The 26328-nt window shown below is 42.8% G+C and overlaps 1 protein-coding gene across 1 annotated transcript in view; it reads right to left on the reverse strand.

Annotated features, from left to right (window-relative positions):
* Window positions 1–20247, reverse strand: part of cars2 (cysteinyl-tRNA synthetase 2, mitochondrial) — a 53364-nt gene extending 33117 nt beyond the window's left edge. The window contains exons 1-7 of the mRNA XM_060899504.1: window positions 19733–20247; window positions 19596–19646; window positions 16754–16871; window positions 16568–16639; window positions 14303–14408; window positions 13128–13208; window positions 12716–12845 (exon numbers count right to left, since the gene is read on the reverse strand). Coding sequence (XP_060755487.1) covers window positions 12716–12845; window positions 13128–13208; window positions 14303–14408; window positions 16568–16639; window positions 16754–16871; window positions 19596–19646; window positions 19733–19959 — 785 coding nt within the window. The 5' untranslated portion in view covers window positions 19960–20247. The remainder of the gene's footprint in view (window positions 1–12715; window positions 12846–13127; window positions 13209–14302; window positions 14409–16567; window positions 16640–16753; window positions 16872–19595; window positions 19647–19732) is intronic.
* Window positions 20248–26328: the final 6081 nt, after the last annotated feature.

A 26328-nucleotide genomic window follows, 5' to 3' on the forward strand; every position in this document is an offset into this window, starting at 1 on the left:
CATGCTGAGCCTAGCTACATTGCTAACAGGAGTGACAGCGCGTCTGACTGCGTCTGACTGACTGGGAGGTCGCGCAAAGCTCGGAGAGGTACGGAGCAGCTCGTCTCAATTCAGATAAGAGCATATTTCATTATGGAAGTACGGTGGACTGTTCCTTTAACATTTAGAAAAATAATCTAGGCTAAAGACAGGAAGATAAGAACAAGACTAGTATACAAGACACAGTACAGTACAGCACAGTCCAGGGCAGACCAGTTGAGGTTATCATAGTAGCAGCATTCAGAAGCAGCATATGGTAAGTTGTTATATTGCAGGGCCCAAGGCAATTCTTATGAGATAGTTCAGGTAAGTGCAAAGTCACATGTGTAGTTCCATAGAGAAGTCTATTCCGTGGAGGGCAGCAGCAACAAGAAACAGTGTATGGTGTGTAAAAAAAAAGTGAGGTAGTGCAGGTAAAGGTGCAAAGTCACATAGTGCAGTTCCATAGTCAGTCTTTCCTGAGTCAGAGTCTTTCCGTGTGTGTGTGTGTATGGGGGGGGTCCTGAGTCAGAGTCTTTCCCATGCGGGGCGGGGGGGGGGGGGGGGGGGCAAGATCCTAACTTCTTGGCTGTCTGGTGAGTGGAGCTGTCAGTGATGGGAGAGAGGGGAGGGAGTTCAGCATCCTGACGGCCTGGTGGATGAAGCTGTTGGTGAGTCTGGTGGTTCTGGACCGTAGGCTCCTGTACCTCTTTCCAGAGGGCAGGAGGCTAAACAGATTGTGTGCTGGGTGAGTCTCATCTCTCACGATTGTGAGAGCTTTGCGGGTGAGGTGGGTGGTGTATATGTCTTGCAGGGAGGGGAGGGGTGCATTGATGATCTTCCCAGCTGTGTTCACTATACGCTGCAGGGCTTTCCTGTTGTGGTCAGTGCAGCTCCCGCCCCATACAGTGATGCAGCTGGATAGGATGCTCTCAATGGTCCCTCTGTAGAACGTAGTCATGATGGGTGGTGGGGCACTGGCGTGCTTCAGTTTGCGCAGGAAGTAGAGGCGCTGTTGGGCTTTCTTGGCCAGTGATGCGGTGTTGTTGGTCCAGGAGAGGTCCTCGCTGATGTGCACTCCAAGGAATTTTGTGCTTCTCACTCTCTCCACAGCAGCACCATCGATGGTCAGTGGCAGGTGTTGGCTGTGGCCTCTCTGGAAGTTGACAACAATCTCCTTTGTCTTGCTGACGTTCAGCAGGAGGTTGTTGTCTCTGCACCACTTGGCCAGAAGGTCCACCTCAGTCCTGTAGTGCGTCTCGTCGCCGTTGGTGATGAGACCCACCAGAGTTGTGTCGTCTGCAAACTTCACCAGGTGGTTGGTACTGTAGGTTGTTTTGCAGTCGTGTGTCAGCAGGGTGAAGAGCAGAGGACTGAGCACACAGCCTTGTGGAGCTCCTGTGCTTAGTATGATGGTGCTCGAGGTGTTGTTGCCGACACCTACTGCTTGTAGTCTCTTGCTGAGGAAGTCTAGTAGCCAGTTGCAGAGGGAGGTACTGAGGCCCAGCTTGTCCAGTTTGCAGATCAGCTGTTGGGGTATTATGGTATTGAATGCTGAGCTGAAGTCAATGAACAGCATTCTCACATATGAATCTTTTTTCTCCAGGTGAGTGAGGGCTGGGTGAAGAGCAGAGCAGATTGCATCCTCTGTGGAGCGTCGGGCCCTGTATGCGAACTGGAAGGGGTCCAGGGTGGGTGGGTGGGAGGGTGGGTGGATTTGATGTGTGCCATGACCAGTCGTTCAAAGCACTTCATAATGATGGGTGTCAGTGCTACAGGACGGTAGTCGTTGAAGCAGGATGGTGATGGCTTCTTTGGCACGGGTATGATGGTGGCGGCTTTGAAGCAAGAGGGGACGATGGCTTGTTCCAGTGAGGTGTTAAAGATGTCAGTGAAGACATGCTTTAGTTCCTCAGCGCAGTCCTTCAGCACCCGACCAGGGCATATGGGCAATTAAACTTGAAGTAATCAGTCATTTCAACTGAATAACTCAAAAGGCTATCGTCCAAAAGGTTGCTTAAGGGCCAGGCTTGTAGTACTCGAGTCCAGGACTCAGACAAGAGTCCGAAGTGCCCCAATTTTAAGGACTCGTGCCTCAACTTGAGCACTGACGACTCAGACTTGTGCATTAACTGCATTCGGACTTGTAAATTGGAGACGAGGACTCTGATTTTCTTTATTTTTTGTAAAATGTCATAATAATTTCCATACATCCATCCATTATCTGTAGCTGCTTATCCTGTACAGGGTCGCAGACAAGCTGGAGCCGATCCCAGCTGACTATGGGCGAAAGGCGGGGTACACCCTGGACAAGTCACCAGGTCATCACAGGGCTGACACATAGAGACAAACAATTCACACTCACATTCACACCTACGAATGTGAGTGTGAATGGTTGTCTGTGTCTCTATGTTAGCCCTGTGATGACCTGGCGACTTGTCCAGGGTGTACCCCGCCTTTCGCCCGTAGTCAGCTGGGATAGGCTCCAGCTTGCCTGCGACCCTGTAGAAGGATAAAGCGGCTAGAGATAATGAGATGAGATGAGATTCACACCTACGGTCAATTTAGAGCCACCAGTTAACCTAACCTGCATGTCTTTGGACTGTGGGGGAAACCGGAGCACCCGGAGGAAACCCACACAGACACGGGAAGAACATGCAAACTCCACACAGAAAGGCCCCTGTTGGCTATTGGGCTCGAACACAGGACCTTCTTTGCTGTGAGGCGACAGTGCTAACCACTACATCACTGTGCTGCCCATGCCATAATAATTTGGCGCAAGATATTTATATCTACACTACTTTTTATACTAGTTTCATGCAAGAGAACGCACATTCACCCGTTCATACGTCATGTTCAGGAACAAACTAACGTTAATGGCGCTAAAATGCCTGGAGAGAAGCCCCTAGGATTGTCCGCTTTGCTTATACAGACTTCTCATGCAGTGGGAAAAAAATGCACTGCTATGTGTTCCATGTAGAAAAACTATCGAGGAGACGACAGGGACAACCTCGAACTTCAATCATCATTTGGCAAGACTCCACCCAGAGAAGGAAGTGACACGCTATGTTCATTGCCCTGTTGATAGCGGGGCTTGCTGAGTGATGAACAAGCTTTTTATCTGTAGCCTGTTAACTAAAATGGGGCAGTCAAGCAGTAACGTTAGTCCAACACAGTAGCAGAGACAGTTTCACATAAAGGCAGCAACAGCCACCGTCAAATGGTGCGGTTGGAGTCTTGTTCTCGGACTCAACTTGGATCAATAGTGGACTCGACTTGGATCGGACTCAACTCTAAATTTTCTTTAATGACTTGGACTTGACTCGGACTTAAACACTGGGGACTCGAGAATGGAATATAACACTTAAGGGCTTAACAAAAGAGAACATGTATTATACTTTACCAACTAAAGCAAACTACGTTGCTCTTAGTGTTTGAGAACCGTATACACTGCGTACATAATTATTAGGCTAAGTGAGTACTCTGATTCGACCATTATTTCTATGCATATTTTCCAACCCCAAGCTATATGCACTTGAATGCTAATTGGATTTTAAGTGCATATCACGGGTAAATTCAGGAGCAAGATCAATGTAATTCTCAATGACAATCAATGACACGTTTTGTGAGAAATTCACAAGCACATTGGGCGCCTACGAAGTGGTCTCTCCTCTGCTCTGCACATTTTACTGAAGACTCGTACGAGACCTCTGATCTGTTGAAGAGCGTTGGCTATAAGCCCGTATTGAAAGAGGGTGAAAATAAAACTATAAGAAAAGGGAAAGTAAGTTCAGTTGCACCAGTTCTCCCGGAGTGAGCCGAGGGTTGTTGCTAAAACCCGGGATGGAACGGGACATATCACTTGGGCAGTGACCTCCCCGCGGTTGTTGCTAAAACTGGTGACGTCCCATCCCGGTTTTAGCAACAACCTGAGCCGAGCAGTAATGGCAGAGTACTCAGTATGGAGAAAATGGAGAATGAGTGGACCAGCCGTCTGATTTCTCTGCTGGATACACGTGCCTCAGCAGCAATATCTCGCCCTTATGTGGGAGAAGTGAATGAACGGAGAACTGAACGAAAAACTGTAAGTCAGATTGCTTCAAAACAATCAGCCAAAAGATCAGCCTTCAAGAAGCGAGAACACAGATGGGTAAGCTCCAACTCTCCTTTGGATTAAAAAAAAAAAAAACCACCACACATCGTTTACCTGCATTTAGATTAATGCATGTAACTTGTATTGTGTGTTTAAGTTACCGGTATAAGATTATTTAATTTGCTTCAGAATGTGATTGTCTCAGTTCATCTGATTATTTAATTAGCCTTTTACGTTTTATCAGTGAAAATGCATGCATGCACATGTATGTTACATAAGTTATAACACCTATCCTGTTTTAATGAGAGTCAACTCACAATCAATGAAGTCAAATCAGTCTTAGCTGAGCAAGTCGGTAACGGGATTTCTTACTTTCACTATAAATTTTTATTTATATGACTTTGGTCTATAGCTGTCAAAGGCCTCGATCTTAAAACCGGTTACCGCTGTGACGCCACGCACTCAGGGCTGGCTGGCTCAGCGGGGCAGCTCAAATGCCAACTTTGCGGTCGATTTTAACTCTCAAAAATATACATTTTTTATTCCCATTTATGCAGCATACAAGAGTCAAGGATGGAGATACTACCCACTCAGAAATTTATTTAAAAATAAAGGTTCTGCGTATCTCCTTTAAGGACAAGCTAGTTGGACCATTTCGGGTTGAAGATGGACTTAAAATCAACTCCCAAACCTACTGCCAATTTCTAGAAGATACATTCTTCAAGCAGTGGTGCAGGAAGAACTTCTTAAACGCAAGATTTACAGTGAGGGAAGACAATAGACCACTCTGAACAGCATTTGGGAGGCTGTTGTTGCTGCTGCACAAAAAGTTGATCGTCAACAAATCAAAAAACTAACAGACTCCATGCATGGAAGGCTCATGACAGTTATTGAAAAGAAGAGTGGCTATACTGGTCACTGAATCTCATCTCATCTCATTCCCTCTCGCCACTTTATCCTGTTCTACAGGGTCGCAGGCAAGCTGGAGCCTATCCCAGCTGACTACGGGCGAAAGGCGGGGTACACCCTGGACAAGTCGCCAGGTCATCACAGGGCTGACACATAGACACAGACAACCATTCACACTCACATTCACACCTACGGTCAATTTAGAGTCACCAGTTAACCTAACCTGCATGTCTTTGGACTGTGGGGGAAACCGGAGCACCCGGAGGAAACCCACGCGGACACGGGGAGAACATGCAAACTCCACACAGAAAGGCCCTCGCAGACCACAGGGCTCAAACCCGGACCTTCTTGTTGTGAGGCGACAGCGCTAACCACTACACCACCGTGCCGCCCTGGTCCCTGAATATTTTTGAAATGCCAAAAGTGTTGATTTGTTAATTCTGAGTTGTTTACTTGTTATGCTTACTCTAAAAATTAAAATAAACAAGTGAGATGGGAAAATTTTAGCTTTTCATTTTAGTTGCATAATAATTCTGCACAATAAATGCTGCCTAATAATTCTGCACACTTTTATATATTCCCCTGAGAAAGCCTAAACTCCCTTTTCCTTTGTTAAACATTCGGATTTTAGGTTTATTAACAATTTGGATTGACTGAGAGCACTGTATTTGTTCAACAATAAAATTAATCCTCAGGAATACAACTTGCCTAATAATTGTGCACACAGTGTATGATGGCTACAGCACCACACTAGTTCCAATGAACGAAATGATTTGAAAAAAAAGGATTTATTCGTTTTACTGAATGAGATGAAAAGATCCGAGTCAGTGAAAAGATCCGAACTTCCCATCACTAATATGCAACCTAAAGTCATTTAGTACATGTAAACAGTTCGCTTCTTTAATAAAAGTCTCTTTGCATGCATGTTACATGTAATCCAAAGCAAATTTACACACATGCACAGTGTCAATCCCACCACAACACTAAGGGTGTATTCAGACCAGGATAGTTCGATAGTTCACTTGCTTTGGTCCGAACCAAATGTTTTTTTTATTTTTTCATTTTGGTGCGGTTCGCTTTCACACTGTACATTTTAGTAAGCGGACCAAAATCTGCCAACAAAGCCACGCGCCCTGAGGTCGTTCAGCTATTGGTCAGAGACGACACGCGCACAAAGTGCTGTTCTGGGGAGCGCGTGAACCCTTTCTCCTTCATTTTCTCACTGAATACAGCAAACACGTCGGCATTTTTGTGTGTCCTCTCCAAAAGCTCAGATATGTGGACATCTGCCCATATATCCACAAGGGTACGTGTTTCTTCCTCGGCCCACGTTTGCCCCGTACTCATTTTTTGTACTCTGTAGTCTAGCCTACCACTGATCTGAATGACTGAATGACTGTTGTAAGGTTCCCTTGACAACCGAAACAGTGTTTGCACTTTGCGGTGGAGTGTCGAGACTCTGTTTCCCATAATGCTCGACAAACGACGGAAGCTCCTGAGGTACAAAAAAGCAAAACTGTCGGATTAGGTCCGGTCTGCTTTCACACCTCCAAAAGGTCCGCACCAGGGTTCCTTTGGTCCGGACCGAGTCCGACCTTGCAGCTCGGTCTCGGTCCGCTTGTTTGGTCCGGACCAGAGTTCGGTGGTTTGTATTCAGACCAACCCAAAAGGTCCGGACCAAGGGAAATTTGGTTTGTTTGGTCCGGACCAAACAACGTAGGTGTGAATACGCCCTAAAAAGCCTGCAAGTCCAGTCAGAAATGTAACAAATAGCTTAGATTTTTTTTATCACATTTTAAATGATGTTATATAATTTGTCATTTATATTATACAGTGTGAGCGGCACGGTGGTGTAGTGGTTAGCGCTGTCACCTCACAGCAAGAAGGTCTGGGTTCGAGCCCAGTGGCCGGCGAGGGCCTTTCTGTGCGGAGTTTGCATGTTCTCCCCGTGTCCGCGTGGGTTTCCTCCGGGTGCTCCGGTTTCCCCCACAGTCCAAAGACATGCAGGTTAGGTTAACTGGTGACTCTAAATTGACTGTAGGTGTGAATGTGAGTGTGAATGGTTGTCTGTGTCTGTGTGTCAGCCCTGTGATGACCTGGCGTCCAGGGTGTACCCCGCCTTTCGCCCGTAGTCAGCTGGGATAGGCTCCAGCTTGCCCGCGACCCTGTAGAACAGGATAAAGCGGCTACAGATAATGAGATTAGATGTTATACAGTTGGGGTCAGAAGTTTACATACAGTGACATGAATGTCATCTTGGATATGAATATCATGGCAATATTTGGGCTTTCAATAATTTCTTTGAACTGTCCTTTTTCTGTGGCAGAATGATTGTACAGCATACATCTTTAATTTAAAAAAAAACACTAGAATTTGGTGCACAAGTTTTAATTTTCTTTGGGTTTTCTGAAATCAACATAGGGTCAAAATTATACATACAGGGTAAAAAATTTACATACGGTCATTTAGATTATTAATTCAGAGGTGCTGAAACTTCCAAAATGTCTATCATCTTGGCAAGGCCGAGGTCTCTTAACTTCCTGTTAGTGATCATGGTTGGCTACAGCTGGTAGCTTCTCTGTGCCTTCATAAAAAGGGTTTGTTTACAGCACTCAGATTGACCAAACACACAGTAAAATGAGAAAGTCCAAGGAGCTCAGTGCAGATCTGAGAATGAGGATCGCAGATACACAACTCCGGAATGTCTCTTGGAGCCATTTCTAAACAACTGGAAATTCCAAGATCAGTTCAAACAATTGTATCCAAGTTATTACCTCTGCCAAGGAGGTTATGTTTTCGGTAGCGTTGGTTTGTTTGTTCGTTGGTTTGTCTGTTAGCAACATTACGGAAAAAGTAATGAATGGATTGCTCTGAATTTTTTTCCAGAGGTGTGACTGGGCACAAGTAACAATCCATTAAATTTTGGCGGTGATCCGGATCACCTTCTGGATCCCGGATTTTTTTAAAGGATTAATTTTTTCCCCATTGAAATGAATGGGCACGCGACGCAAAAAACAGATTTTTCCTTCTGGAGGCCAAACCGCAAGGTGTAAAGTCATGAAACATGGTACACTGATAGAGGAGTGGACCCTGATTGATTTCATCAAGTTTCATGTTGGTACGTCTCACGCTCTAGCGCCACCAACTGATCACAGTCTTACATGCGTTCATGCACGTAACTTTTGATCCGTATGTCCGATTTTCATAAGTCTGGTGCTGTTGGAATCCTTGGAGCTAGATGATTCCAACGCACCCTATAACGTCATTCTCTGCCTAATTAGATTTTCCGCCATTTTGAATTTTGTCCAAAGTGAAGGTAGAGTGACCCTGGCCGCATGTTTTGTCCGATCATCACGAAACTTGGCACACATGATGTCCAGTCCATGCCTAATGAATGATATTCGTTTCGCTCTCATACGTCGAAGCGTTCGCCCGTGGCAGCCAATCAAAATCGATGGCAAAGCCACCAAACAGGAAGTGAGCTCATATCACGGAAACGCTTTGACGTATCAAGACCATATTTAGTGGCATGACTTTGGATACCATCTAAACTACCCTCATCAAATATGGTGTCATTTAGCCACTAGGGGGCATCACAATTAGCAAAAACGTATTTTGGCTCATATCTCAGAAACGCTTTGACGTATCAAGACCATATTTGTTGAGATGACTTTCGGCACCAGTTCATGTACCCTCATCAAATTTGGTGTCATTTGGCCACTAGGGGCGCCACAATGAGCAAAAAGGTGTTTTGGGTCATATCTCTTTACGGATTTAGAATTACATCTAAATTTTCATGTTAGTGACGCTCTGGGATGTCCCTGTAAAGAACCTTGCCAGCCTGTCATCTCCGTATGAGAATCCGCCTTGTGTCTTGGCCAAACTTTCGCGTGTTGACACAAAACTTGTCGTGTGGGCGTGCAGTCGCCTCTCTTGCCGGGTTGCCATGGCGGCGCACCTGAGCAAGCACACTTTCGCATTTTCTCCGGAAATGCCTTCTAGTTATTATTATTACCTCCGCCAAGGAGGTTATGTTTTCAGTAGTGTTGGTTTGTTTGTTGGTTTGTCTGTTAGCAACATTACGGAAAAAGTAGTGAACGGATTGCTCTGAAATTTTTTCCAGAGGTGTGACTGGGCACAAGTAACAATCCATTAAAATTTGGCGGTGATCCAGATCACCTTCTGGATCCCGGATTTTTTTAAAGGATTCTTGGCGGAGGTCTGCACTCTCCGAGTGCTTTTCTAGTTGTGAGGTGTAGTCACTTTGCCAAGCCACTTTGCTTCAAGAAAACCCAAATTGTCACCCTCAGCTGAAAGGAAATTGGTTTGGATGGTCAGGAACAACCTGGGAACCATCATAGCACAGCCTTGCCATGAACTAGAAGCTGATGGATCAGTGTCTACAGTTCAGATCACCATGGACTAAGAGGCTGTTATCCAAGAAATAACCCCCTGCTCCAAAATTGACACCTTCAAGCTCAACTAATGTTTGTAGCTGACCACTCGGACAAAGAAAAAGTCTTCTGAAGGAAAGCTGTGTGGTCAGATGAGACAAAGATTGAGTTGTTTGGCCTCAATGACCACCATGTACAGAGAGACATTGTACCAGCTGGTGGAGGTAGGATCATCATGCTCTGGGGCTGTTTTACAGCCAGTGGAACTGGTTCACTGCATAAAGTGGATGGAAGAATGAAGAAGGAGGACTACCTCAGAATTCTTTATCATAAACCATCAGAAACTTGAACACGACTTGGGAGTTACAACAGGACAATGAACCCAAACATGCATCAAAGCTGGTTGTGGAGGATAAAGCAGGCTAACATTAAGCTTAAAACAAGTCCTAACTTCAACCCTATTGAAAATATATGGACCGCGCTTACAAGCCGAGTCCATGCCAAGAAAAAAAAAACAAATTTAATTGAATTCTACCAATTCTACCATGAAGAATCGTGAAAGATCCAACCAGAATTCTGCCAGAAGCTTGTTCATGGTAAACGAAAATGTTTGGTCAAGGTGAATCTTGCAAAGAGACATTTTACCCAAATATTAGGTGTGCTGTATGTATAATTTTGACCCTGTGTTGATTTCAGAAAACCCCCCAAAAATTCAAACTTGTGCACCAAATTCTAGTGTTTTTTTTATTAAAGATGTATGCTGTACAGCTGGGGGGTGCCATGGTAACGGCCCGATTGGTCATCACATCCGGCCCGGTGGTTCATAAGACTTTTTTTTTTTTAATAATAAATTAATAAAAATCGAATGTTGTGGGGTTTTTTTGTAATGATTTTAAATCTAATGTTTCAATTTGATTCCATTTTCGTGTAATCCATCGGTTCGTTTTTAGCTGCTCTCTGCTTGCTGCAGCACGCGCAGGTGCAATGACCCGGATTTAATGTAGAGTAGGCTAGTTGTTGCTCGTTCACAAGCAACAACAGTCTAAAAAGAGAAAAGTTGATTCTGAGGGTCACATCTTTCAGGAAAAATGGAGAGAGAAATACTTTTTCTGGGAAGTAGGGGGAAAACCTGTTTGTCTGATTTGTTCGCAACAAGTGGCTGTACCGAAGGAATACAATGTCAAAAGACATTACGAGACCCACGCCGACAAATACAGCCAATTCACCGGGCAACGCAGGACTGAAAAGCTAAATGAGCTTGCCTCAAACCTTCAAAAACAGCAAGCAGCTTTCTCAAAGTCTCGAGAGACACATGAAGGTTCGTTTTAATATCATACATCATCTTCAGTTCTCCTTTAATGTTAAATGTGGCTGTTTTCAAAGAGGGGTGTCTCAATATCTTTGTTGTACATTTTATTTCATGTTAGGGGCAGTGAAGGTGAGCTACATCATCGCGTGGGAGATCGCAAAAAAGTGTCCAAGCCATTTTCGGAGGGTGCATTCGTCAAGGATAAATACGCATCTGTTGGAATCCAATCTTTCTATCAGTCATTGCCACCAGAGTACCCAATTATCACGGCCTTTGCCGGTAAAATACTCTGTATGTTCGGGACAACATATTTATGTGAACAGGCATTTTCAGTAATGAATATTAATAAATCGAAACTGCGTAGTCGTCTGACCCATGGACATCTCAACGATGTTATGAAAATAGCAACTGCCCAGAGTCTGTCCCCCAGTGTCGACAAGCTGGTAAAAAGTAAAAGACTTCTGGCTTCCACATGTAAAATGTAGCTGGTATTTCTCCCCCATGTAACCTTGTGCTGTGTGCTTGAGGGGAAATAAACAGGATGGGTGTGTGGAAATATATGTGGGACTTGACCAGCAAAGTTAATGTGCCATCTGTAGTTTGTTTTTATTGGTATGTTCGGTCATATTTGGCTCTTTTAAACTAATGCTACTGGATATTTAGTCACTTGACCTATTGGTGGAATTATTTACCCTGGCACTTCTTTCTTTTGACTCGTTTAGGCCTACTTGCCAATCGTTTTAATTGGCCTAATTAGGCCTATGCATTATGTTTTTGATGTGCAAGATCAATAAATCTGATCTAAGTCATTTACAGTTTACACTTGTGTTATTTGTGTCTTAGTCCATTTCTGTAGCATTTTTTTTTAATAAATGTAGGCTACTTGCATGCTTAGACTGTTACATTTTCAGAGGGTAAATTGCTTTTGTCTGCCATGTTATTGTGCGCCTCATTTTGAGGCTATAGCTTTACAATTCCTTTTGGGCGTATAGGCCTTCAAAAATCATATAAAATAATGTCCTTTTGTTGAGTTAGTGTTTGGTCTTTTCAGGCCAAAAGTGTAATTCGGCCCCCAAGGTCCCACTTGAAAAAAATCTGGCCCCCTTACCAATTTCACCCTGGCACCCCTGCTGTACAGTCATTCTGCCACAGAAAAAGAACAGTTCAAAGAAATTACTGAAAGCCCAAATATTACCATGACATTCATATCCAAGATGACATTCATGCCACTGTATGTAAACTTCTGACCACAACTGTATATTAATGCATTCTTTCTACTGTAATACATTATCATTTCTATTGTAAGAGACCGTTTACGTGGACTCATATGACAGGCGCGCTACACAACCTAAGGCTAATAATAAATATATCACATTTTGTACTTTGTTACAGTCAGGAACTTTTCCACCACGGAAAACTGTTTGGGACATTCCCATGGTGCTTTCAAGATCTCTGTAACATGACAAAATTGGGGGGGTTTTGTGTGTGTGTGTGTGTTTTTTTAGGTCTTACTAACATCAAGAAAGGGGGAAAACGAGGGGGGGGTGAGAGAATGACTGTTTTTAACTGTTATAACATAACTGAGAACAGGAACTAACTTGTTTTTTGGACAAGTACAATGTGTTGCTCATTAATAATTAAAACTTGTAAACATTGTCAAATTGCTGTAATATAAGAGGGGAAAAAAACACTTGGGTACATGCTGGTATTGGAAAATAATTAACTTTATGGTGGCAACACATCTATTTTACAGATAACCCACTTTGCTTTTGTCCTGATGGGGTCACAGTTATAGTATCAGGGCTAGGTTCTAAACCAGAATATACACCAATATCTAAACTGTGAGTGTGGAATAGTGCCATGAGGTTAAACACTACAGATGGATTCAATCTGCTTATGCAAAGCATAGACAAATGCTGAAGCATGAATATTTGTGCATTTAACCAAACAGACAACAAAAAAAGATCAGCAGGAAACAAAAGAGGTGCTGACCTGGCAATAGTGGAGCACTCGATGTGCCAGCCAGGTCTTCCTCTTCCCCATGGAGACTCCCAGAAAGGTTCAAGCGGCTTCCAGGCTTTCCACAGGGCAAAGTCTCGGGGGTCCCTTTTATCATTGCTCCCTGAGAAACCAATCATCTTGAATCACCAAGTGAGACAAAAGTACACCATCTCAACAAAAATAAAATGTCTAGTTAAGTGAAACATACAAAACGTAGCACACTAGAACTTACAGACCCTTAAATGATAAGAAAATCCATATAATGTACAGTACTTCGGTAATAAATAGTGAAAAATTACTTTTCTATTTTGATCACTGAAGAAGCAATGCAATGTCAGTGTCTACACGTATGAGAAATCACATCTGTTGAAGTTTTAATGAAATGTGTACAATGTATGCCTACCTGATTCTACAGCAGCATTTTCCATATTCACAAGCTTGCCATAACGTCTGCCGATGGACTGAGTATCAAAGTAGACGTCCCCTGTGTTAAAAGTGCATTCTTTTAAAGCTAGGGTAGGTAACATTGGAGAAACCAGCAAAAGTAAGCTAGATTTTGAAAGTATCCAACTGAAAAATCCCACTACCTCCAAAACACATGAACGCGCACTGCCTGACTACCGCTAGAGGACGAGTCCATGAGAGAGAGTGTTGGGTAGAGGAATGTAGCCCATCGTTGTCATATCCAACTACCTCATGTCTCATTCATGTGTAAGAAAACATTTAACATTATCATAATGAATGTAAACACCGAACTTGGCTATTGTTAGTATTCACAGTTGTCAACCTGATTGCTAGCTTTAGCAATACGTCTTGAATACGTTCGCCACAATGAGTGCACAAGCAGAGTGCGCACAGGTAGGCAGACAAGCAGGTAAGCCATCCAATCATTTCATTCAGACCAAATGAACGGATTGGATGGGCTTCTTACAGCCCTGCGACTGCCACAAATGACGGATATTTTTTCTTTTGATCGTCAGAGCATTTGATTTATTAATTGCTGTCTGGATATAAAGAGAATTTCAAGAAACATAACAAAAATGCTTATTGCCTACCCTTGCTTTAACGCAAATTCCACCAACAGTTTCGTTATTTACCGATTTCGAATTTGGTGCATTTCTCGCCCTGTCAATTTACTTCTTTCCTCGGATCTTGGTACATAACTAGAGCCTGCTGAATCATTTTCTTTTATTACAACACCTGTATAAACTGGGTCGTTACATGTAAATTAGATGTATATGAGGGCAAACTGGGGGCGTACTGTCTGCATATGACTTGCGTCCACAGAACTTAGGCTGATTCGGTAAGTGCTTTCAAATCAGAGTCGTTCGGAAGTCATTTTGTAAGCCCAAACCTGAGGTTGTTTCTCCACAGATTTGAATAAGGAACATTACATTTATTTTCTAATTTTTCAGACAAGCACCACATGGAATCTCTTTTCTAATACTTGATTACACATCTACTTGTCTTAATAGCTGTGCCAATGTAATAACATTATGCCGAACAGCATAAATATAAATGTGTACCACCATGCTGGTAGACACATGCTTGCTAGAGATGCAGCACAGAAGAACTGACCTTGGCTTGTGGTATAAGCATGGCCATTTCTGATGATGCCTTCAATAAAAGCTACAATCTGAGGTATGTTCTCTGTAACTCTCATATACACAGTTGGTGGAAGAACCTAACATGCACAAAAAAAAAAAAAAAAAATCATATATATGCCACCACTGCATGCTTTAAAGTCACATCCAGTCATACATACGGTATATTATTTCATATATGGGTCTGTCTCAGAAACTGGGTACTGTGGGGGTACCCCACTAAATATACTCAGTCAATAAACTATACGGTTTTGAATGGTGATGTTGGTTTTAATTTGAAATAAAATGATGAAAGAAATAATACAGATAAAACTAAATATTTGATGTGAATACTCTATTCAGAATTTGGCAAAAATTCTGCAAATTTGTGGAAAAATGGCGGCTTGATCTGGGACATGATAAATGGTTGACTACATCGCGTTCCCTTAAAAAGGTTGTAGTCCACTGAAAAGTCTAGTTATCACTAATTCTATTTTAAGTTGTAACTTTATACACCTAAGGATTGGTGCGCTCACAGAATAATCATAACCGTAATAAAACATCATGCAAAATATTTGATCACCGTTGTAACTCCATTTTCCGCAGACCCAAAACCAATACGATCGTGTGTTTTGATCTAAACGGAAAGCCTCAGGGTCAAGGTCACTACCTCACCAAAAGTAGTAACTTAAAATCACTACGCCATATAAAAATTTAGTTATAAATCTGCGATTTTGTTTTTTAAAACAAAAGCTGAAAGTTAGGTATAGAATATGTTTCTTACAGAATATGTTACGATGGTAGCTGGTCCTGTATGAATTTCTGAGCTATAAAATGAGTTGTGGTCTATTTTTTACCGTAGCATGTTATTTGTGTGCGGGGAAGGACACATTAACAATTTGCATGTGTAGAATGGAATTTTCCACTCCAACAGTTAGAAGTTGATCGTGCTTCCATTTGCGGTCTTTCTGTTACGCGGGTGATCTGTTCGGACGTTATCGCTGAAAAGGTGAGTTTTGGCAGTTTTTTGTTTTAGTCTTGCAGTATAAGGCAATAGAATGTTTCTTTTTCATCTTACTTTCATATTTCGTAGTGTTCACGTATTTTTGGCCAATATTTTGCAACCTTGGTCAATTTAGATCGAACTTTTGATAGAATCTACGGCCAGTCATTTTGCCCCGCCCCCGCCTCACGCTCCGTCCGGTGCAGTAGTGATGTCCCGTTGCTCGCACGCCGCAGCAGAGACCCGCGCGACCTTCAGCCGGTACAGTCGCTGTTCTTTTACCACCGCCGTTATTCTCATCTTTCCGGTGTGTTCTTGATTTTTCCATTGTGTCCTATTTCACCATATCAAATCCCCAAAATGTATCATATTATTCATATTTAAGTGAATAATCAATTCAGTCATCATAAGTTGGCATTTTTAACCCAAGCAATCAAAAAGAGGAAATTTATTCAATATTTTCACTCATCTGTGAAGGAGGGGCTTTAATTCTTCATGATGGAGTTATTTTATATGAAAATCAATTTTACAAAAGCATTTGAATTGTAATTAAAAAAAAATGTTCCACAGTGGAGGCCAGATAAAGCAAGATGCTATCTTTATTCTTATTAAACACGACAAAAGAAACATTGAGTGTTCGGTAAATGCAAAAAAAATAGTAAAATTAGAAAAATTATTTTTTGACCATAATGTCCCAAATGAGAGACCAGTTTCTGAGACGGACCCATACGCATAAATATGCACAGATTAATGAAAAGATTAATGGAAAAAAAACAATATAAACGTGTCTTAGCAAGATGTAGGCATTTGGCCAACATAAGCCACCAGAAAAGCCTCGTATCGATTCTACAAATCTCTGAAAACGTCAAGTTGTGTTTTGATGATGGTAGAAGAGAGCAGTGTCTACCATGTCTCTCTAAAATACCCCCATGGATATTCAGCAGGGTTGAGATCTGGTGACTGAAGTCCATACATCACGTTCACACTCATCAAACCACTTAGTGAGCCCTTGCACCCTATGTATGGGGTGGGATCAATGTGGAAGAGACCACTCCCATCAAAAGACAGAAATGGTCCGTCATAAGATTCTAGATGATCAGCCAGAATAACTTTGTACTGATCTGCATTGACCCTTAATTGAAGAGAATAAATATATATAGGCAAAAACTATAGCATAAAAATGCCACAAGAGCCACAAAGTTATCTATATGTACAATACATATAGTGTGTATTTAATATTAAATTGAAATTTGAAACCTTCAAGGCCAGCATGTCTCTTTTAAACTCCTCTTCATACATTCTGGCGAGCACAAGCGGTGAGATCCTCTCCTACCAGGAGGAACAATAATCAGTTCAAACTAAGATCACAAAATGCCTGCAATCTATTTTTCTATACTATAGTATAAGTATGGTGCAATACAACGTCAATCAAAGCATACTTGCCTCAAGGCTTCTCCGTATGATCTTATCATCAATGTCAGTGATGACCATGACATGAGCTACGTTTATTCCGAATATCCTGGTTAAAATTCTCTGCAGGGTGTCAAATCTGACGTAGGAGCTTTGATATAAAAAAAAAAGCAAGGAGATCAATAAGGCAAATACTACCAGTCGACAAACATTTATGCTCTACACAATATGGTTAAAAGTTTGTGGACACCTGACCACGACACCAACGTGCTTTTTCAACATCCCAATCCACATTTTGTACCATCTTTGCTGTTATCTGTTAGAATAAACTCCACTGTTCTGGGAAGATTTAATATTAGATTTTGGAGTGGGCGGCACGGTGGTGTAGTGGTTAGTGCTGTCGCCTCACAGCAAGAAGGTCCGGGTTCGAGCCCCGTGGCCGGCGAGGGCCTTTCTGTGTGGAGTTTGCATGTTCTCCCCGTGTCCGCGTGGGTTTCCTTCGGGTGCTCCGGTTTCCCCCACAGTCCAAATTCATGCAGGTTAGGTTAACTGGTGACTCTAAATTGACCGTAGGTGTGAATGTGAGTGTGAATGGTTGTCTGTGTCTATGTGTCAACCCTGTGATGACCTGGTGACTTGTCCAGGGTGTACCCCGCCTCTCGCCCATAGTCAGCTGGGATAGGCTCCAGCTTGCCTAAGACCCTGTAGAACAGGATAAAGCCTGGACAAGTCGCCAGGTCATCATATCTCATCATAATGAGATGAGATGAGATTTTGGAGTGGGGCTGTGGCTTGTCTTGTCCACTCAACCACAAGAGCATTACTGAGATCAGGCACTGATGTTGGGTGAGGAGCCGTGACGCACAGTCGGCATTCCAGTTCATTCCAAAGGTGTTCAGTGGTGTTGAGTTCCGGGATCTGTGCAGGCCACTCAGGTTCTTCCACACCAACCTTGGCAAAGTCTCATTGACCTTGGTTTGTGTGAAGACATTCTAGACTACTGTTTCTCAACCACTGGGCTGAAGTGCCATCTAGTGAGCTGTGAAATTTTTTCAAGTTTGAAGCCAAATACTAAATAGTTCGGGACATCGTAGTTTCCCAAATCCGGTAGCTGGTTTGACATACACCTTTCAAATGGAATAAATACATTTGTGGGTAAATTAAGAAGAACAAGTCTTTATTATTGTCACATTCCTCCTTTGTAGTTAACACCCCCCGTGCACGCGCACTCACTCTCTCTCTCTCTCTCTCTCTCTCTCACACACACACACGCGCGCAGTGGACAGAATAAATAAATATGTTTGTGGGTAAATAATATGGATCTGTGATGCCTGCTGGAAGAGAAGAGCAGGGAGGATTGAGAATCGAGCAGCTGTGGTTTGTTTACACCCAGTACTAAAACTTCTAGTGTCCTAGCAACCATCACAAAGATGCATACAAAGCCCAGAAATTCCTCTTTACCAGGGCAAAATCAATACAGGGTTTATCTTGTAGTGTCCTGATCCTTAGATCTTTAACCCAGTCACATATAAAAAGTTGTACGCCTCCATGCTCTTCCAGGTTTTCATCTGTTTGTCCGTGTAGAATGATGCCTGCAGCACCAGGTAGTTTGAGATGTTGGCGAACTCAACGGATGGATAATTTTCCAACTCATAATGAATTTATCTTTTTTTAATGGGCCCCGACTTGTTAGTATAGGTAATCGTATGAGGCCAAGTAAAATTAAGGATTAATTTCACGAGTGATTTCGAAGTTTTGAAAATTGCCCGAGTCGCGAAATCACGAGTGAAATTGATCCTTAATTTTACGAGGAACCATACGATTACTTGTTTATAATATATAGGGCCAAATTCATACTTCAGAAGCCATTCAAGTTCACAACATTTGTCATTCACGTTTTCGGAACCAATCAGGGCGTAAGACTATCTTGCACGTTTGAGTCAGTTTCCAAAGCATCTTTCATCATGACACGGCGACACGACACAAGGATTTTGAAAGTGGTTTTCCCCATTTTCTTTCCTCACTTCTGCATAAAACTGCGATAGCACCTTGTCTAACTCACAGCATTCATATGCCACTAAAGAGTCATTTATTTGTCTTTCTGCGGCCCATTTCTTAAACACGGAAAGCCAAAAATTCGTACTTTTTTTTGGTATTTTCATTTCCACTTGCAGCTTTCAACTGGTTTATCATTTCTTTGTCAAATATAGCGAAACGGGGTGGCACGGTGGTGTAGTGGTTAGCGCTGTCGCCTCACAGCAAGAAGGCCTGGGTCCCAGCCCCGTGGCCGGCGAGGGCCTTTCTGTGTGGAGTTTGCATGTTCTCCCCGTGTCCGCGTGGGTTTCCTCCGGGTGTTCCGGTTTCCCCCACAGTCCAAAGACATGCAGGTTAGGTTAACTGGTGACTCTAAATTGACCGTAGGTGTGAATGTGAGTGTGAATGGTTGTCTGTGTCTATGTGTCAGCCCTGTGATAACCTGGCGACTTGTCCAGGGTGTACCCCGCCTTTCGCCCGTAGTCAGCTGGGATAGGCTCCAGCTTGCCTGCGACCCTGTAGAACAGGATAAAGCGGCTACAGATAATGAGATGAGATGAACCAAACAACAAACTAGCCAGTAGCATTTCAGAAATACAGCCCCGTGTTAAGGAAAAAAGCCCTCCTTGATTAACCAATCAGAATTGAGTAATTTGGCCCTAGAAGCAGAAAAGGTTGAGAACCCATGTTCTAGACAAATGCGCGCTTACATATGATACGGGTGTGATGATAAGGTGTCCACGTACTTTTGGCCATACAGAGTATTTACAGTGTACTGTGTATTAATAAGACAGTTTTGACATATAGTCATCTTTTTTACATTTATGTGCAATTGACTTACCATGCATGTCCAAGATGGGCATGATCATAGACTGTGGGTCCACAGCTGTACCTAAACATAACAGTAGAGCATATGGGTCAAATGGATCATGCCCATATGGGTTCACTTTTGCCTAAAGTTTTCTAAAGCTGCCTTACCAGGTTGCTCTTCCTTCTTGGGCCAAAACCAGAGGCTCCTTCTGTTTGGTGAGACTGTTGAAAGTCTTTATGCCAGTATCATAGCCAGCTGGTCTGGTCCATTTGTTCCTGATTTCCATGCACAGTGTCCGCTTTGGGACTGTTGGATTTGTGCAAAATACTCCATAGCTAACCTTGACTCTGCAGTTCCAGACTGCACTTCTGATCAGACTCACCCAAGGCCTCATTCTCACTCCCTTGTGATTAAATGAAACATTTGCAGTGTGGCTTACTTGCAGCTTTTAATTTGCACCTCTTGTCCATAACGTCGACCGGAAGTGCACATTCTCTTCATTTTCTATTTTAATAGCGTAAATTTATGAGCTCCGTCCTCTTTTTAGATGATATATGAACAGGTAAATAAAAATAAAAAGCTCTAACAATGACGACTAAGTGATCATGCGGCTTCACTAGTGCTCAGCTTGTTGACAACAAATTCAAGATGGCAGCTTACAGTGAAGCTTTGCCGGGGCAACACAGGCACCGCGGCTGTGTCTCAAAAAAGACAACACTCACTATATAAGTGCACTAAATACAGTGCACAATAACGGCTTCTATGCCCTGTGTAGTACACAGAATCGTTTAATTTGAGATTCATCCACTCATTGGCCAATAAAGCCGGTTCCCATGCTAAAAATCTTCTAGAAACTTCATGGAAATCCTGTAGAACTTGAGTCCCATAGTACTTTTTTCAATAGGAATAAAGTTCTATGGGCACATTCTATAGAAAAAAATTCTATAGACTAGTTCTTTATCTTAAGAAAGAAAGTCAGAGATGAATGTACAGAAACATTATTTAGAAGCCTTGGTTGGGTTAGTTTAACCAGGCTATTTTCATAAGTGTTTCTCATCTCATCTCATTATCTGTAGCCGCTTTATCCTGTTCTACAGGGTCGCAGGCAAGCTGGAGCCTATCCCAGCTGACTACAGGCGAAAGGCGGGGTACACCCTGGACAAGTCGCCAGGTCATCACAGGGCTGACACATAGACACAGACAACCATTCACACTCACATTCACACCTACGGTCAATTTAGAGTCACCAGTTAACCTAACCTGCATGTCTTTGGACTGTGGGGGAAACCGGAGCACCCGGAGGAAACCCACGTGGACACAGGGAGAACATGCAAACTCCGCACAGAAAGGCCCTCGCCGGCCACTGGGCTCGAACCCGGACCTTCTTGCTGTGAGGCGACAGCGTTAACCACTACACCACCGCGCCGCCCTTTTGCCCGTCATATTTATCTAATATTTTTTGCTTGAATTCAGAAGTACACTATGTAGAAAAAGTCAAAAGTTTCTTCTAAGTCTGGCCTTCGTTCTTTTTCCTTTTCTGCTGCCAAATTGTTTAATAGTCTTGATGACAGGATCAAGGAATCTTTTTCTGTCAGGGCTTTTACTAATATTTAGGGCGGCACGGTGGTGTAAGTAGTTCGTACGGTCGCCTCACAGCAAGATGGTTCTGGGTTCGAGCCCAGTGGCTGGCAGGGGCCTCTCTGTGTGGAGTTTGCATGTTTTCCCCGTGTCCGCGTGGGTTTCCCCCACAGTCCAAAGACATGCAGGTTAGGTTAACTGGTGACTCTAAATTGACCGTAGATGTGAATGTGAGTGTGAATGGTTGTCTGTGTCTATGTGTCAGCCCTGTGATGACCTGGCGACTTGTCCAGGGTGTACCCCGCCTTTCGCCCGTAGTCAGCTGGGATAGGCTCCAGCTTGTCTGCGACCCTGTAGAACAGGATAAAGCGGCTAGAGATAATGGATAGATGGATAGGGCAGCACGGTGGTGTAGTGGTTAGCACAGTCGCCTCACAGCAAGAAGGATCTGGGTTCGAACCCAGTGGCCAGCGAGGGCCTTTCTGTGTGGAGTTTGCATGTTCTCCCCGTGTCTGTGTGGGTTTCCTCCGGGTGCTCCAGTTTCCCCCACAGTCCAAAGACATGCGGTTAGGTTAATATGGGACGGCCTTGGGCTGAGGTGCCCTTGAGTGAGGCACCTAAAGCCAGTATCTCACTGGGCTGCGACAGCTTGCGACAAATTGCGAACGTTATTCGCGAGAGAGTTTCAAAAGGGTCTTGAAACATTTGTGAGGCTTTTCAATTTCCTCGCATGAGTCGCAAAGTGTTGCTCCTTCGTCGCTGAAATTTTGAACGTGTTCAAAAAATTTGTGCGACAAAATTTCCCTCAAAATAGCCGCAAATGCGTCGCTGGTGTCACAAAGCCATCACGAACCCTTCTCAAGTCAGTTTCCGTGAGACAGGAAGTGCGAGTGTATCTCACTGGGCTGCGACTAGTTGGAGACACAACAATTCCGATAAAATATATGAATATCAATTCAGTGTGATTCCAAGTGAAAATTGTCGCTAATTAGCATATTTTATCGCAATTGTTGTGTCTCCAACTAGTTGCAGGCCGTCGCAGCCCAGTGAGATACTACTCTAACTCCCAACTGCTCCCTGGGCGCTGTTAGCATGGCTGCCCACTGCTCTGGGTATGTGTGTGTGCTCATTGCTCACGTGTGTGTGTACATGTGTGTTTTGACTGCTTCAGATGGGTTAAATGCAGAGAGGAATTTCACAAGTGTGTGATGAATAAAGTTGTGCTTTCTTTCTTTCTAATTACTGGTCTAAAGTTAATTATTAGTCTGCGTATTTTCTATGTATTTAAGTATTGAGCACTAATCTGACGTTCGATATTATTTCATCCGATGCTATGCAGAATTGTTTAATGTAGTTTCTTATTATTGTTTCATTATTATTATTAATCTTTGTTAATTTTTATTTGAAAATATATTTTTAATCTATTTTTTATATACTTATACATAATTCCTTTAACTAAACACAACTCCAATGTAAATAAAGTTTATCTTTTTTTGGATTCTATGTATAATAAAGTTTAAATTAAACTAAACAAGAAATGTACCCAGCAATTACGCAGCTACTATTGCTACAGGTTCTTTTGGCATTCTTCCACGCAAGCTGCACTGTTGATCAGTCCCTAAAATTTGTCACTTCGATATACACATACTAGTAAATACTTGCAGTATATTTTGGAGTGAAAATTATTAAATATTTTAAGATAGGTCATTGTGCATCCTGCTAATGGATTTATATTCGTCAAGATAGACACAGTGGTTTATTTCCACTAAAACGCAGTTACTGTGTGAAGTTTCAACTATTACGAAATGTATAAATTTAATAAACGATCATATTTTCCCAAAGAAAAATAAACCTACAGCTGTAACTAAATTTTTAGTTGTATTTTTGTTGTTTTGCTTATTTTGATTTAATAACATAATATAATTTCATGATTTGTGCATCTCTTACATGTAAGCTCCTGTTTGTTAAGAAATCCATATTGCATTTAAAAATAATTCCTACTTCCTCCTCCAAATAATTCTGGTGATCAGGTGAGTTAAGTTGAAACCAATTGGCTGAGGCACTGAAATTTCATGACATGGTCATGACATTTTAGTCATATTTACAACCTAAAGTTCAAAAAGACAAATCGTCTGGGGTCCTCTGGACTCTCTCCAGTTCCTTTACCCAACAGTGGTGCCACCACCATCATTATAAAGGAAATATTCTTGAGTAGACACAAAAACACCAAGCCAATAAATAATGTTCAAATATAGATTTCCTATAGAACTTGGGTTTTAATAGAAATTTTCTGTCCGAAAGAACACACTCGGCAAGTTCTATAGAACGCTGAGAAAAGCCTATAGAAACTTCTTGTTCTATAGGACACAATTCATAGTCTCTTATAGAACCATGCTGAAATCCTATAGAACACCGGAGTTCTATAGAAAGTCCTATAGAGTTCCATTGAGTTACAACTGTAAAGGAGAAGTAAATAGAAACGTTTTATTAAAATGTGAAAAAAATGTTAGCATGCTTTACTTGGCCCAGTTTTCGTTTAAATTATATACAAAACACACTTCATTAGCTCTCTACAATGTTACCATATTTGTGTAAAAAAAAAAAAACAATAACAAAATGAAATCCCCAAGCTATGATGAGTTCAGAGCCTTCAATCATAGGAAAATGTATATTATCATTATTATTAGTAGTAGTAGTTGTAGTATTTTTATTGTGCTTACTTACTCAGAAACGTTATATTCTGGTTAGGGTCGTGGTGGATCCAAAACCTATCCTAGGAACACTAGATGTGAGATGGGAATACACTTTGGATACACTTTATCTTAGCCAAGCCACCTGGCACATTTTTGGGATGTAGGAGGAAACTAGAGAACCTGGAGGAAACCCATGTGGACACAGAGAGAATATGCACAAAAACTCCACACAGACCGTAACCCAGGCTTCGGAATGAACCGGGGATCCTGGAGAGCCACTGTGCTTATACAGTTTATCAAAAAGATTTTTCAGTATGACCTTAAGAAGGTCTGTTATTACATATATTTTATATTCTAGTAATGGGGCGGCATGGTGCTGTAGTGCTTAGCACTGTTGCCTCACAGCAAGAAGGTTCTGGGTTCGAGCAGTTAGGACTTCATGCAGTTAGGTTAACTGGCTGCTCTCAATTGTCCATAGGTGTGAATATTTGTGTGTGTGCGCAGAACTTACTGCTGCAATTCTGGCCAAGTCAACTCGGATAAGATTCAGCAGTGACTACGATGATATTATAGCAACAATTCATCCACAGGGACTTGTCTAACTAATCCTAGTAGTGAACATGTTGTTATTTAACAAAGAGAAACATATAATCATTGTTATGGTGTTTTGTTTTTTGTAAGAGATGTTGATTTAAAATTTATGGAAGGAGACGGGGGCGGCACGGTGGTGTAGTGGTTAGCACTGTTGCCTCACAGCAAGAAGGTTCTGGGTTCAAGCCCAGTGGCTGGCGAGGACCTTTCTGTGTGGAGTTTGCATGTTCTGCGTGGGTTTCCTCCGGGTTCCCCCACACTCCAAAGACATGCAGGTTAGGTTAACTGGTGACTCTAAATTGACCTTAGGTGTGAATGTGAGTGTGAATGGTTGTTTGTGTCCGTGTGTCAGTCCTGCGATAATCTGGCGACTTGTCCAGGCTGTACCCCGCCTCTCGCCCATAGTCAGCTGGGATAGGCTCCAGGTTGCCTGCGACCCTGTAGAACAGGATAAAGCGGCTAGAGATAATGAGATGAGATGAGATATTTCCAATCACAGCAACCCCTACATTAGTAATCTGTATTATATTAGAACTACATGAAATGGCGAGAAGTTTGTGGACACCTGCCTGTTACACCCATAGCAGCTTTTTGAACATGTGATTGAAGATTTAGTCCTGTGTTTGTTGCTATAATAACCTCAATTTTTCAGCCCACAAGAGCATTCATAAAGTCCAACACTGATGTTGAGAGAGGAGGCCTGGGGTGCAGTTCAACCCAAAGGTGATCAGCGGGGTTGAAGTCAGGGATCTGTGCAGGACACTTAAGTTCTTTCACACCAACCTTGGCAAACCATGTGTTCCTGGAGCTCTATTTGTACACAGGGTTATTGTCATGCTGGAACATGTTTGGGCCTCTTAGTTCCAGTGATGAGAAGTGTTAAAGCTACAGCATATGAGTTTTGGAAACAGTCTGGGGAAAGCCTACACTGGTCAGGTGTCCAAAAATACATTATATTTGGATGTATAATGTACAAAACTGGGCGGCACGGTAGTGTAGTGGTTAGCACTGTCGCCTTACAGCGAGAAGGTCCGGGTTCGAGCCCCGTGGCCGGCGAGGGCCTTTCTGTGCGGAGTTTGCATGTTCTCCCCGTGTCCGCGTGGGTTTCCTCCGGGTGCTCCGGTTTCCCCCACAGTCCAAAGACATGCAGGTTAGGTTAACTGGTGACTCTAAATTGACCGTAGGTGTGAATGTGAGTGCGAATGGTTGTCTGTGTCTATGTGTCAGCCCTGTGATGACCTGGCGACTTGTCCAGGGTGTACCCCGCCTTTCACCCATAGTCAGCTGGGATAGGCTCCAGCTCGCCTGCGACCCTGTAGAACAGGATAAAGCGGCTACAGATAATGAGATGAGATGAGAAACAAATCCTGCAACAGATTAAAAGCATTCCAAATTCATGGGTAACCTAAAGATCTGGCAACCCCGGCTGGATTAGCTAGATGAGGTGGTGGGCGCTGTGTGTGATGTCATGTGATGTGATGTGGAAACGCCCCGCCCACTACAACGTCATTGGCTAACTTGAGCTAATCTGAAATAGCTACAAACTGCTGTTACCCAGATTTAATCCAGTAGGTTGTCGGGTTGTAACTAAAAACAGAAACAACAACAACAGTAAAAACAACAACGACATAACTAATTCTCCGGTTAAACTAACCACTGCAGTGCTGTGCGTTTTTCTGCAAACAAATGTTATTTCCGGTAGCGCGTGCAGTCTAACTGGAAACTAAAACCATTTCCGGTCCTTAAATAAACCTTTCCTGAGTAAAGCGTTCCCACGGTGGCGACTTTTTGCATCCTAAAGCAGTTCTGTCATCAAAATGATTTAGGCTGTTGATCATCAGGACTCAACACTCACTACTCGTCCTCATCCCTCTCCCCCACTCTCGCTCTCTTCCTGCATT

This window comes from Neoarius graeffei, chromosome 18 (assembly GCF_027579695.1).
Source record: "Neoarius graeffei isolate fNeoGra1 chromosome 18, fNeoGra1.pri, whole genome shotgun sequence".
NCBI classification, from domain to species: Eukaryota; Metazoa; Chordata; class Actinopteri; order Siluriformes; family Ariidae; genus Neoarius; species Neoarius graeffei.